The sequence below is a fragment of the Egretta garzetta genome, unplaced genomic scaffold (genome assembly GCF_000687185.1).
Source record: "Egretta garzetta isolate BGI_Z169 unplaced genomic scaffold, ASM68718v1 scaffold170, whole genome shotgun sequence".
NCBI lineage: Eukaryota > Metazoa > Chordata > Aves > Pelecaniformes > Ardeidae > Egretta > Egretta garzetta.
In genome coordinates this window covers 1548297-1562833 of record NW_009258380.1, presented here as the reverse complement: position 1 = coordinate 1562833, position 14537 = coordinate 1548297, and the positions used below count along the sequence as shown (strand labels likewise).

The 14537-nt window shown below is 37.5% G+C and overlaps 1 protein-coding gene across 6 annotated transcripts in view; it reads left to right on the top strand.

Annotated features, from left to right (window-relative positions):
- Positions 1-2454: 2454 nt before the first annotated feature.
- Positions 2455-14537, top strand: part of STARD3NL (STARD3 N-terminal like) — a 14654-nt gene continuing 2571 nt past the window's right edge. For 2 of the 6 annotated variants that reach the window (XM_009641004.2, XM_035896419.1), the window contains exons 1-6: positions 2455-2746; positions 5586-5663; positions 7791-7868; positions 9608-9661; positions 9765-9882; positions 12263-12361. In XM_009641004.2, the coding sequence (XP_009639299.1) occupies positions 2522-2746; positions 5586-5663; positions 7791-7868; positions 9608-9661; positions 9765-9882; positions 12263-12361 (652 nt within the window). In that variant the 5' untranslated portion in view covers positions 2455-2521. The remainder of the gene's footprint in view (positions 2747-5585; positions 5664-7790; positions 7869-9607; positions 9662-9764; positions 9883-12262; positions 12362-14537) is intronic. The other 4 variants (XM_009641013.2, XM_035896426.1, XM_035896434.1 and 1 more) reach the window with 4 other exon arrangements.

Here is a 14537-nt window from a genome sequence, read left to right as displayed (position 1 = left end):
AAAATTAATGGCAATTAGTACTATTTCTGTTTGGGGGAAGAGAGGACAGAATAAATGTCAGTTCTTCAGAGCTTTTACTTACTTTTCAAAATGTTCTTCTCTTCCGCTAGGAAGCAATATGAATCCTTGGACTAGTCTTTGCAAGGGGATGTTATGAGATAACGTTTCTGCTGAATTTTTCTGAAATATGTCTTTGCATAGCAAGTAGTTAAATGATCCACTTTGCATAGACGGGCATTTTAGATAACAGGGATATTATCAAACTAACATATAAATGGGATTTGTAGACTTAGTTTAGTGGCTGGTATTTGAAACAGAGGTATAGAAGTAATTGCATAACAGTTTCTGACTGAAAATGTGTATTGTCATGGGATAGTTGGAGAGAAGCAGATTCGCTGGAATTCTTAATGTTGAGTAACTCTGCGTTCATGTTCCTGCTGTAAAGCTTCCTAGTCCTTTCAGTACTATGACTGTACAAGTGTGGGGTTTTTTTAATTTAAAAAAAAATTTTAAAAACCTGATGCAAGATCAGTTTAACTTCAAAGTTTTTTCCACTTGCCTAGCGGTGTTTATAGATTCTAATTTGTGCATGACTCAGAGGAAGGGAGGGAGCATGTGTTACAGAGTTGAGACTTGTACTTACTGGGAAAAGTCTTTGCACAAATCCCAACACCTCTCACCCAAAGCTGAGTAACAAGGAGGGTGAGAATGAGAAGTAATGAAGATGCTCAGGTGTAAATTTGCTTGAAAAGATCTTGAAACAAGAGCAAGTGCAGTGCAACAATTTCTGTCTTTATTTTTATTCCGGTTAATGATGAAGCTGATTATCTCAATCTCATATTTCCACTTCTTAATTTCTCTGGTGACTTGTGCTCTGCTAACGCCTCTTTAAAGGAGATTAGGCCCAGCAAAAGGCCTGTCAGCTTTCCTGGTCCCATGGTTTACGACTGAGAACCAGAAGCCATGTACGTTTGGTTGGCTTTGGAAAGCCATGGGCAGGAGTGTCCTGGGGTTGATTGCCAGGCAGGAGCAGGATGGCAGTAGCCTGCCTGTGCTTGTGCTTGCCCTTGTGCTTGGTTTGGCCCACAGTTGGATCCCAGAATGAGGTGGTGATTGATACTGGCTTGGTTTGCCTCTGATGGCTTGTTCCCTTCAGGTAGAGACTCAGCTGGCAAGGTAGCTTCTGTCTCAGCAGTGCAGGTCTGTTACCCTTCTCATGACGTTGCCTAAGGAAAGCAGACTTTGAACAGCCTGAAGGCTGTATATGCGACTTGACCTAGACATTGGCCATCCCTGGCTGGCCTGCCTCTTCCTTGGCTGTGATGTGTGTGCAGTGGCAACTCCCTGACCCACTTTCCCTTCCACCCGTGTCCTTGTATCCTTGTGTTTGCCTAGTGGTGTGTTGCAGATCCCCTGCCTGTTTCTCCTGTTGTGCTTTGACTGACTGCGTTCTTGCAGACTTGAAACACTGCTGGAACAGAAGAGTGGGAAGGGTTTCTTTCTGTTTTGTGGTTTACTGAAAGAGCCCACACAGGAAGAGACAAAGTTTTGTTCTTTACTTTCAAACAGTTATTCCCCTAGCATTACAGAAGCTTGGCTGATGTGATTCGTGTTGTAGGATGTATAGCTTATTCTTCTGAGTATTTTGCATAAAATTAAATTTTCTGTGTGTTTCCTTGAAACTTTCGTGACCTTCTTAGTTCTTTCTAGAAGCTTTAATTGGAAAAAGGTTCTCATGGAGTAATGTAGTGAATTGTACATTAAACTGCTCTAGTTTCATAAGAAATTTAACCTGATTTTTTTTTTTTTTTTTTAAAAGCCTTATAGAAGAGACTTAGGGTAATTGCATTACCTTTAACCACTGGGTTGCATGCAGTTTTATCAGGGAGACCCTGTCTGGCAATGTAAGCTGTCATAGCAGCTGAATTAATCTATAGACCAAATAGCAGTGTATTTGCTTTATAGGATGATTATTACAGTATTCAAGGTTTTTAATGGACTTTTAACTTTTTGGTTGTGTCAGCTCTGGACATGCTGGTAGCTAACACTGCCATTTTTCAGGAGTTGCATGTGGAGCTTCCTTTAAGTTGGCCTCCTATTGATAGAGTTTAAGTTGGAATCAGAAACCTTAAAGATGCACAACATTATGTTTTTTATTCATTCCCATTTAATTATCTCACTCTAACAATGGGGAGAACGGAGCCTGCTAAATCTAGACAGTTCTCCCTTATTTACTAATTGAACATTAATTCTCTTGTTTCACAAATCCTCTGAGAGATGAAGAGAGCCTAGATGTATCATAATTTAGAAACTATTTTTAGAGCCTACTTGCCACATTCTTTTAGTTGTCAGTTTAGCAAAATGGGAACTGACACAGTAAGATGACATTACTTACTAGAACTGTGGGGTTTTGGTGACTAATGAGTTTTGGTGTTGTTTGTTTGTTTAGAAACTCTTCCTGTATGGATCAGCCTTCTAGTGATGGTGAAACTGGAAGAAGACCACTCTAAGCAAACCCAGGATGAATCGGGTGCCAGGTGATGCAGAAAACGCTCACAGTAGCAGCGTGGAATCCTGTCCTTCCTTGCGGGATGTCCACTCCATCAACCCAGCGCAGCTGATGGCAAGGATTGAGTCGTATGAAGGCAGAGAGAAGAAAGGCATTTCAGATGTCAGAAGGACTTTCTGTTTGTTTGTTACATTTGACCTCTTATTCATAACCTTGCTATGGATAATAGAATTAAATGTGAGTTGTCTTTTCAGTACCCTTAGATTTTATGAATTTATTCACTTCAGGAGTGGCTAATAAGTTGCTCTTTTCTATCCCAAACTATATGCTATTTGTATCTATTTAAATTGAAGCTTCTTACTTTTAAGCTTTCATGAATAGTATCTATTCAACTGCATCTACTTAAAAGTAGTCATTAGGATACACGGTTTATTACCTTCTTATCATTAAACCTTTATTGTTTGTGTAGTCTATGAACCATGCTGAAGAAACAATTGGAAATCCAGTAAACTTTTCAGGCAGCAAGTAAACAAAAATGTTACTGTACATCTTTGAATTTGGCAAGAATTGTGAATTTTAACAGGATTCGAGAGTTTGCGTTCTGAGTAACTAAGTGTCAGTGATATTTCACTGAGGTGTTGGTCCCTGGAAAGATTCCCAATGGCCAAAACCTTTCTTTCGCTATGATGTATTTTCTTTGAGACAAACTTAGTATGTTATAAATTGTGTATGGCAGGGTGTGTTTAAACAACATAAACTTGTGCAGTTGCCACCTTTTAACTCTAGCGTTTGTAATTTGGGAAATGAGGTAGTTCTCCTGAAATTTCCAGAAAGCAATAGGACAGCTGCTTTGTTATTATTTCGTAAGTAGCATCCTAGTTCTTGAGCTGGGTTTTAAGATATGATCTAAAGTATGCATTTAAGAAAGGACACACAGGGAAAACAGGAGGAATCTCTTTTCTAGACAAGATCGTGAGTAAACATTTTTTGTCAGCATTCCTTTACAAGATAAATAACCTTGGTTATTGATCTGACATTATGCCGTTTCAGGGGCTGACTGTTAAAAGTAGTTCATTGATACAGTGAAAAATACACTTTCCGATTTAATTTGAGAAAGCAAATTTTGCTTGCCTGAATGCTGTAATTTTGGGACTACACTTCCGTTGTCTCTGTAGGTGGAAAGACTTGTATCTGGTGCATAAAGTTAGCTCATCTCAGAAAAGCAGCATAGTGTTCTGATGCATTTCTTTTTTTAGGCCAGTTTCTCAACAGCTTGTTCAACTAGGAGGAGCAGAGTCCGAGTTTGTATCTTGTGTCAGGGATTGAGTGTAGATTTTCATATTGGCGCACTCAGAATATTTAAGAGTCTGTACAGAAAGTGCTACCAATTCACAGTGTTTCATTTTGAGTGCTGCAGCATTAAGGGACCTCAAGATCCTAGCAGGCTTTTTTGTGAAAACTGTTGTTTTAAGGAGAACACATTATGAACCAGAGTCCTATACTGCCAAATGTCAGCAAGAATAAAAACCAGTTTTTTGTCTTTGGAAGTTATAATATTAGAAGCCATCATTTGATGTCTAGGATCTGATGCGTGGTTAGGGTTTTTTTGTCCTGTTTTTAAATTAAGTTTTGTTCATTGGGAATTCAAATAGTGTTAGGACTGTCCGTCAGTGGTACATAAGTAAATGGGACTTGAGAATTGCTGCCAGAGTTCCTGTAGGTATTGTTTTCCCTTCGTCGCCATTATCCAGTGTGCTTAGGTGTAATTTATTTTTAAACATTTTAGGGAGTAGCTTCATGGCAGTTTGAGCAAACCCTAAATCCGAGGCTGTCATGGTTCTCTGTTCATCTTTTTGTTAACATGGTGCTTATGCAGCCACGCAGTGAACAGGTTGCAGGGGGGGAAGTTGATCTTCCTTATTTATGCTGGAAACAGGTGATCGCACCTGATGCAGTAGAGTGACTAAGGGGAAGATATATTTAGAAAATTATTTGCCAGGTAGCCTTAGAGGAGAAGGGAAGGAGAAGAAATAAAAGACGTTCGGAGTTGGAGCGAATAGTCTCAGGAAAACACTGTCCAGCAGTGTATTTGGGAAAAGTGTGGAAGTGATGAGACTGCATTGCTTTGAGATGGTGAGCATATGTTGTTGGCGTGCTTTGGTACCGCCTTTCATTAAAAGGATAACAGCAGTCTAACTCAATATTAAAGCCTTCTGTTGGTGTTGTTTTCCAGTGCTTTACATAATTATTTCATGCAGTGCTTAATTATTGAATTTAATGCTAAAAAAAACCTGGAGATGGACACGAAGGTGTTGAAAAAATCCCAACTAAGATATATACTCCTCTCACTCTGACCCAATACATCCTAAATTATTTTCTTACTAACCCAGTTTGAACAGGAAAGTGATGAATCCTCCCATTGGAAAGAAACACAGTGGCTAAGGAAGATATAATTTTGAATCCCCTCAAGCAAATGAAAGAATTAAACTTGGGTGTTTGTTGTTTGTGGGAGAATGGTCTAATAGTTGCAGTTTCTGGTTTTTGGTTTGTTTTTTTTTTTTTTTTACAGTGCGTTTTTCTGCTCAGCTGTCTTAAAATGAATAGTCTGTATGCTGATAAGGAAAAGATATGGAGTATGAATTCAGTTACTGTTTTGTTTCCCGTTTGCTAACATGTGACTAACTAGAGCTAGTTTCTGGGTGGCTTTTTGATCAGCCGATTTGATCCTCTTTGAGACATAAAATGCTCTGTGAATTTGTGTAAAAGACCTTACACTTAATAATTTCTTCTTCCCTCGACAACTTGTTTGCTTTTATTTTGGGACAGTCTGAAATATAGCTTGCATAGACCAGGTGATAATCCTAAATGTTTTCACTTGGAAAATTGTGTATAATAATGACAACAAATAAGAACACTAATCTTGAAACTGGCATTCTTAGCACATGTCCTCTGTACTTAGTTTAATGATCTTTCTGTGCAACAGTGGGGAACTATTAATTTCACCCTTCAGATTTGTGTGTATTTTGGCTTCAGTAACTTCTGTTCTAAAGCTGTGTGTGGTGTTGTTTCTTTGTAGGTAAAAGGAGGCATTGAGACTACCTTAGAGAAAGAAGTCCTACAATATGACTACTCTTCTTCATATTTTGATATATTTGTAAGTGTTCTCTCTTAAAAAAAAAAAAAAAAAAAAAAAGGCAGCAAAAGTGTAGTTTTCCCACGTTTCTTCTTCTACAGGTATTCCCTAGTTTCAGTCCTTGATCTTCATATTTTGATATATTTGTAAGTGTTCTCTATAAAAAAAAAAAGCAGCAAAAGTGTAGTTTTCCCACATTTCTTCTTCTACAGATATTCTCTAGTTTCAGTCCTTGGAAAGGGTTGATCTTTCTTGATAATTTAATTGGGAAGGACTTGTGCCAAATTTCACTTGTCTAGGGGTTGCCCAGTCTTGCTTTGGCAGCAGGCTCGTGGATCCTGTGGATGGAGATGCTTAGACACACTTAAATTGCATCTTCCGCTTTGGGGTGCGCAGAAAAGTAGATGAAAAACTCAGTCAATAATGTGAGAACTGATACAACATAAAGATAATTCATTAAGAGGACAAGACCAATAGTCCTACAGCTGTAAAATAATTTTGTTTAAACCAACATTTGTCCTTCCACAGATATAAGTCAGTTGCAGTGAGGAGAGACTTGTTCCCAAGTTGGCCTGTGTAGGTCAGGTTTTTTGCAGATTTCTGTGTTTTAACGCAAATATTTTTTTTCAAACATTGTACCAAAACCAGATGACATGAAGTATGATTCTCCTTTACTATGTATAAGCATCTTGGGTGCATGGGAGGAACTCTACTGTATTAGGAAGTTTCTGTGTCTTTCAGCAGCGCTGTAGCTCTGTAGTTGCAATGCATTTTGCACTGCATGGAGCGAGTTACGAATCTTGAAGTGAAAGCTGTTTCTTTATGGTTCTTCTAAAGGGCCCCATGGTTTTTGAAGATCATTAATTCTACCGGATTTTGTTTTCCTGGCAGAAATTAGTTTGCTTGGTATCAGTCATTGTATATTGATGACTATATCCAAAATTTCTTTCTGAAACTGGTGTAAAAACCCATCTTTGCTTCTTCATTGGACCATTGGTCGTGTCAAATGGAATGAGGTACCAGATACAAAAATTTCGTAAGCTAGCATACTATGTAACTTCTCCCTTTCTCTCTCATTATTTTGCTGTCAGGTTCTCTGTAATATACCTTACTGCAGAAAGTGAAAAAGTGTTATCTGTAAATGTTGATGCTCTGGAAATTATTTTGCCCTGTAGTTGAACCAAGGCTTAAAACCATGCAATACAAAATAATAGCCTTTTATTCCCTGGGAAGGGACTAGGTCATTGAATTATGCAAAATTATTTGTGGGCTTATATGGGATTTCTGCTGTTTCTGCTACACATCACTGAAACATTTATACTTGCGTGAGATGAAATGGGATCATTATATCTCTGAGTATGTCTGTCCTTGATTTCTCTTCATTTTTAAGTGTTTGTTTCACATTTTTTAGATTCTGAACACACCTTTTAAAACAAGTTGGAGGCAATCTAGTATCAAAGAATAAACAGGGAAATTGAGGGTTAAGGTCCCTGATTCAGAAATATTGTCTGTCTGTTATTGATTTCATTTTCTGGCCTAGAAATACCACAACTTACCATTCTTTACTGCAGAATATTTGGAACAGCTTGCTATTGCAGGCATCTCCATAAAGAATAATTGATTGTTGCAATGTTAATACTTTAATAAATACTAAAAATTTCTGAAGTAGAAAATTGTTTTGAAAAATTCTTCCCGTTTTCTGACTGCATTTGTGAAGTCTTTACAGTTTTTAATGATATTCTTGCTCAGTAGCATACCATTAAGATCAGTGAGATGCGCAGTGATGCTCAAGGTGTTTGCTGGATTAACTGCATCTAGATTTAACTGCTTAGATTCCAGTCAGGTAAAATGATCATGAACATACTTTGTGTAGCTTTCTTATGTTTCTAAATTTTTTGTGGAATTGCACATGCTTGCATATTTGAGCCTATGTAGGCACGTGAGTGGTGCCATTTGCTTTACAAATGGGAAATTATGTTCTATTTCTGTTCTGTACGCACACATTCAAATTTGTTTCTCAGTAACAGAACTTAGATTGTCCTGTTTTAAGTTGTTTTGTAAGCAGTTAGCATTTTCAGTGAGCTGAGAATCTTGTGGTCCTTCTGTGTTCTGAATTAACCAACAAATATTTTTTTCCTTTCTCTATAGCTACTGGCAGTCTTTCGATTTAAGGTGTTAATACTTGCATATGCAATGTGCAGACTGCGCCATTGGTGGGCAATAGCTGTGAGTAGTAGCCAAGCATAATGGAGTTTTAACTAGAATGGATCAAACAGACAAAATTTTAGATGCCTCTTAACGCTTGTATGTTAAGAATCATCTCGATGCTACATGTAAAAATCCACTGTACAGTAACAGATTAAAAACTTCTGTTCTGGAAGATTTTCAGCCTAAAGACAAGAATTTAATAGCACAGTGGGTGTGGTCCTTATGAGGTATCATGTTAATACAAATTGAAGACTTACCTTGAATCCAGTATGGATGGCTAATCATAACTGCTTGTTACCTCTGACTTGTTAATTAATGTTTGAAATACGTTTTTGTTTGAAATACATTTGCATTTGAAATAGTGAACTGTATTCAAAAAAGAAGAGTTGGCATTACTATACCAGAGATCCAGCTGTCCAGTAACTCCCACATTCTTAACTTTTTCAATTTTTAGGTGTCACCCATTGAGCACAAGCACCTATATTGCTTCATGCTCCAATACAAAATGTTGAATACGCATCCCTTCTTAGAAGGGAAGTTCTTGGGAACTGTAGGCAATCACAGTGGATTGGAGCAAGTATCTTTAATGCAGTTCTACTGTGTGGATGAGAAAGAATGCAAAACTTGGTGATAAATTCATACTTCCACCAGTCAGTACTATTGACTGTAATACAACAGGCATATTGCTGGCTTAGTGCATTGTAAATCTTAGACCTTTTTTCCCTTACACTGTGGTAGGCGCGTGTAGAATGTCTTCATGTATAACTTCAAGTGAGTAGCATGCAGTTTGTTTAGTAGTCTGAGATTACATGCCATGATTTTTGTGAAACTGTTAGTAGCATGGCACAAACACACACATAATAGTAACTACTGCTATGACTGCGTGTATTTTTAAGTGCACACCTCTCAAAATCCCTCACTCTTAGTTCTGTAGCTTTACAGTATTTCTGCCAATGACATCCTCCAACTTGATGCAGTAGTTTGTGAGGTGGTGACAGTGAACCCATCATGGTAGTAAGGAATTAGATGTATAAGGCTTCACTCAAGGGTCTGCAGAAGCCATTAATCTTAAAATCCTACCTGTGCTTACCAGAAGCTAGTTAGGTTCTGCTGTTATTTAAAGAATTGCTGGACCCAAATGCACTATTAGAGTTAGAAGCCTTGCTTGATTGAACCGTACTTGTCCACTGCTTTTTATTATTTTTTTCAGTTATTTTATGCAGCCTGCCATTTATTAAATATGTCAGGGAGTATCAAGTCTTCAAAGTGATTAATTTTTCACAATTTCGTTACGTGAATTAAAATATTAATTCAAATTTACTTCTGCAAAGAAGTTTTGTTATTTGAAATGGATCTTTTGATTTGGATGGTAGTGAAAAGCATTTGGAGCAATTGCTGGTTGCTTTTTCCAAATACATAGATAGATTTTTTTCTTTTTTAAGGGACTTGATGAATAAAACGCTGCATCTTCATTATATACTAAGATTACAATGTAACTTAGCATCTGTGTAGCATCTAAACTGCCTATCTGCTGTGTGGAAATCAACATTTGGAGTTGTCTGTACTGAAAGTTATCTTTATTAAGGAGGATATTTTAATAACACTTTAAGTTAATTGCATTACACTTGTTATGTTTTATTAATCTACGTTCTTGCTGTTCTTGGTAAATATTTAAAATTGCAACTAATAGATAATGGCAGAAATGAGAAAGTAAATCCATTTATTAGTCTTAACTGTTCTTACCCTGTCTCTTTCAGTTTACTACAGCAGTGACCAGTGCCTTTTTATTAGCAAAAGTAATTATTTCACAGGTATATATTCTAATCAGATGTTTGTTTTACTTTTGTTGTTTTCCTGAAAGCAAGATTCTTCAGGGTAATTTATGTAATGTTGTGTGCTTTTGTTTCCTTCAAGCTGTTCTCACAGGGTGCTTTTGGCTACGTGCTGCCCATCATATCCTTCATACTTGCCTGGATTGAAACCTGGTTCTTGGACTTCAAAGTGTTACCGCAAGAAGCTGAAGAAGAAAACAGTAAGCTTTTGATATTTCCTCTCAATCGCTGCAGTTGGCAACATTCAATCCCATGTATCTGGCAGAAGAATGCTTCTTTCAGCTTCTCAGAATTTGAAGAGCTGTGGGAAAAATTACATCATATGGCATATTTTTTTCTTTTCCTGAAAAGGAACATATGCCTTCAAAGAAGTGGGTTTTGAATTAATTTAGGGAAGTAAAGTTAAAAGTTACAAGGGCCAGATCAGCAATTTGTCAAGCACTTAGGAACATATATAATTTTGTATGCTTAAGACATGAACATTTAACTGACTTGGGCTTGTAGAATTTTATTTTCTGGGTAACACATAGAATAAGTGTCTGGTTTCTCTTTTAGGAACAGTAGACACAACTAACTCGATGTCACTAGCTTCTCTTTTGGGGTGGAAAAGGGAAAGCAAAGTAGTATTGTGGAGAGTCTCCTTCATGCACAGACAGAATAAGACCCCAGAGCAAGTATGAATTTCAGCCTCTTCAAGATTAGGCAGCAGGTCATCTGTCACTCAATATATTCAACTATGTGGAGGAAACCCATTGATTTAGTTGAAAGAGAATATTGCTTGAGTGGTGAGGAAACAAAAGCATAGATTTCTGTTACGGATTTTTGTTAGTTTCAACAGGAGGAGAGTAATTATACAGCAAACCTGTTATTTGTGCATCATTACCCCAAATTCAGTCTGAAACTCTGTTGGAAGGGCATGTTTGCCTGTTAGGTTAAAAACAAAAACTTTACATGGGCATGGATGCCTCCATTTTTTTAGTGCTCTGAAACTTTTGCATTTTTTTTATACTGAATATTCATAGAAAAAGACAGTATTTCATACATACACATGTAAATACTCGATGATTGCATTTATAAAATTGAGATACTGTTGCTAAATACCTGTGGGATTCAATGGCACTTTCTTTTTCTTCATTCCTACTGAGCTTGCAATAAATGGTATTTATTTAAGAACAGATGCTTTTAGAACTATTGAACTCTGTGTATTTCCAAAAAAAAAAAAAAGGGGGGTTTCACTGGAAAATGCTGATTTTAAGCAATTAAGTCAGACAAATGATAGGCACAATTGGATTGTGTTGTGTCATGGTACTTATATAGTGCCTTATTTGCTTTTAAATCTGAGGCAGATAATGAAAACAGATTTTAATAGTTTCTCCTTTTTGACTAGGTATTTTTCTCTCCTGTCTCTAGTGGGAGTGGAAGCTGACTTTTTTCCATCTTACTGTTTTGTTTTAAAAAACCTCAATCAACAAAAATGCACCACAGCAATTTTTTGCCTAATGCAACACTGTTCAGAATTTGGAGGTGTTTTGTTTGTAACTTCAAAAAAAAAAAAAAAAAAAAAAAAAAGGGCAAAATTGTCTTTCCACGGAAGAAAATTTCCAGCTCTGAACGTTTTTCTGTGAGCAGGATTTAAAGCTAAAATCCAACCAGTATGTGTCTTGTGACTCATTAAGTATGGGGACTGACCTTCCTCTTTTGGACAGTGTGGAAATATAAGTAAAATGGATGTCTCCTTTGGAGACTTCAAACTGGTTAATAAGGTAAATTGGTATGTAGAAATAGTAGTTTGAGTTGGAAAGAGATTTTTTTTTTTTTAATAACTGCTGGCTACCTCAAATAGTTCTCCTGATTCAGTAAAACATCAAGGTTTTCTTTGGTTTTTCCCCCATCAGTCTTCATGTGGCAGAGAGAGAAGGATGGAAATTCAATAGCCTTATGTTGACCTAAAATGCCATCTTTGCCCTGTTATTATCAGAAGACCTGTTGATGGCAGTAAGGTTGAGATGAATTCGCTTCTCTCCCAAGCCCTTTTGGTTTTTGTCCTGTATTAAACACGCCAGAATAACCCCATGTCGTTTCCAAATAATTTTCCTGGTTTTAGATGAAATTCAGCCAAAAGGAGTTGAAGGTTGGAATAAGTAGGTATGTTGAGACAGATAGGTGAAAGCAAGCTGTTAATGAGGATATTTATAGTGGCAAAGTGAGAAAATAATTTATTTAATTATGCATTGCAGCTCACTGATCATTAAAAATATAGTTCAGAGTTTTAGTTAGCCAATATTGATGAATTTACATCTGGCATCCTAATCATGCAGTCACACATAGTAGAAGGAAGGATTCCTTAATTCGTGTGTACAGTACCTCCGTTTTGCAGGAATGTGTCTCCTTAGCTGCCTGAAGTTATGTAGAAGACGTAAATGTTAAATTAACATCTGAGATGTTTATTTATAGAAGTAACTTGTTATGCTAATATAATGCATCAGTCTTTAAGAGTCTTCATCGATACTTCATCTTTAAGATGCTATGTAATAGCATTGAGGATTTAGGGTGGTTTTTGGTTTTTTTTTTTCCTTTTAGGATTTTTGATAGCACAGGATGCTTCTGAACGAGCAGCTCTTCTTCACCCAGGAGTCCTCTCTGATGGGCAGTTCTACTCTCCTCCTGAATCTGTAGCAGGTAGTTACGTTCCCATAGTGAATGATTTTTCGTACTGACATTAAACTCCTGTGCATTTCACCCCCTTCAGAGGGTAAGGCTGGGGAAGGGTGAAGGGGAAAAAATAGGTTTTCCTTTTTAAATGAAAGGTGTACTTTACAATCCTAAAATACAAGATTCTTTTTTATTCCGTAATTCAGTTTAGTTACTACCTATCAGATGAATTACAATACAGGTATTTAGTGGGGCTCCTCACATGCCCTGAAGGTATCAGAAAATGGTACCGCAACTGAAAGGAGGTGGTTATTGTTTGTTTCTGCCATCAATGATCCCTATGGGTCCCTTCCGACTTGAGATATTCTGTGATCTCTTATCTGCTAGCAATAGTGTTTATGCAGCAATGCATTATGTAATCCAGCCTAAACCTGGAGATTTACAGTATATTAGGTTAGAGAGTGAACCTGAAGCTGCTTTAAAGCAAACTGAAATTTCAAACAGAGGTTCTTTAGCCTTTCTCATACAAAAAGAAAATCCCTCTCTGTATAAAAAGGCTAGCTGTGTGAGTATCTTAAACTGAGGGGGAGTGTTAATTACATCTCAACTCTGCAAATCATGTGCTTTGTTCTAGTTGAGGTATGCGCCAAGTAAGCCAAAAAATAAATGTAAATACTGCAAGATTTAAGAATATGTTTGCAGGAATTTCAAGGAAATTAGTAATTTCTTTATGGGTTGAGTGGATTTGAGTTATTTGAAGACACAGTGTGAACCCCCTAAAATTTAAATCTCTTCTGGAAAGCTGTGCTGTGTTATGCAGTATATTTAAAATATTACTATGTGCTAATTGCTACAGATACGTTCGCCTGTCTTGGGCTAGAATTATATGTGTTGCTGATATTTTTCAGTTTAATGGCTGTCTCTGTGGTGGTTGAGCATCTGGGCATAATGAATGACTTAGAGCTCCATCTAGGGATGACAAAGCATTAAGACAATGTCGAGTATAATGATTCAAAGAGAAAAGGTATTTTAGTTAAAGCTGTGAGTCTGTCTTGAGGAATAATGGTTGCAAGTATTATACGGGGTTCAGCCTGGGATTTTTTTGGCAACGGAATATACAGTGTGAGAGGAAGCGTAAGCGGAACTGGCAGTTTGGCTGGGTCAGTATTGCATGTGCAGTGAGCTGTTGTGCCTCAGCACGCATGTGGTGACTACAGGTATGTGACTGCCATTGCCTTCAGCTCATCACATGGATGCTGTCACCTGGCTTTCAGTAACAGCTCATGTGCCTGCTCCTAGCCTGCCCTAACTGCCAAGTAAATTTGATTAAGCACCCTTTATGGGTATGAGAAGCAAAAGAAACACTTAATATATTTGAACTAACACACACACACTGGTGGTCAGGTATTCTGAAACTGTTAGGTGATGTACAGTAAAGATAGCTCACAATTAAAAACATTTTCTTCAAAATTCTGCATTTCTTTCAGATAAGACAAACTACAGATTGTTCTGAGAGCACGATTTTTGGTCGATTTGCCTTACATATTGATTGAAAAAATATTTAAAGATAAACTTTTCCCCATGATAATGCAGAGGGGAATAAACCCCTCTGCTGACATGGCAACATGCCTAAAACCAAATCTCTGCTGTCAGGAGGTGACATTTAAAACAGTCTCTGTTAGAATTTTCAGAATATTTGTCTTTTTGTCTTGAAGATAAACGTGCTGTCCAGGGCCGTACCCTTTTCCATCCACTTTACATGTGTTGACCCCTCATCTTCAATATTAGATTTGATTGCCCGGTAATCATTCTGGAGGTAGCAAGTGAAAAATTGGCTTGGAAAGAGTAAATTCCTGCAGTTTATGTACAACTTGAGCTTCAAAATTAAAGGCAGATACGCTATTCCAAGGAAGGAATTGACATCAGAGTAGTTTGGCCAAAAAAGCTGCTTAACACCTTTGTCTTTCTCTTTTTACTTCTTTGTGAGAGGGAATGTGGGTCCATAGTTGAGCTTTAAATTGACGGCAAAAACTCAAGTAAGTCTCCCAGGCGTGTTATCGAAGACAGTACTTTACTTGCCTTCCCCTCCCCGCCCCCGCCTCCCCCCGTGAGTCTCATTTAAACTGCCCAAAACATTTATGGTGAAATGCACAGGCTGATAATTTCCTCGGTTGTCCCTGACAAGGGCTGGCTGGCGCCAGGG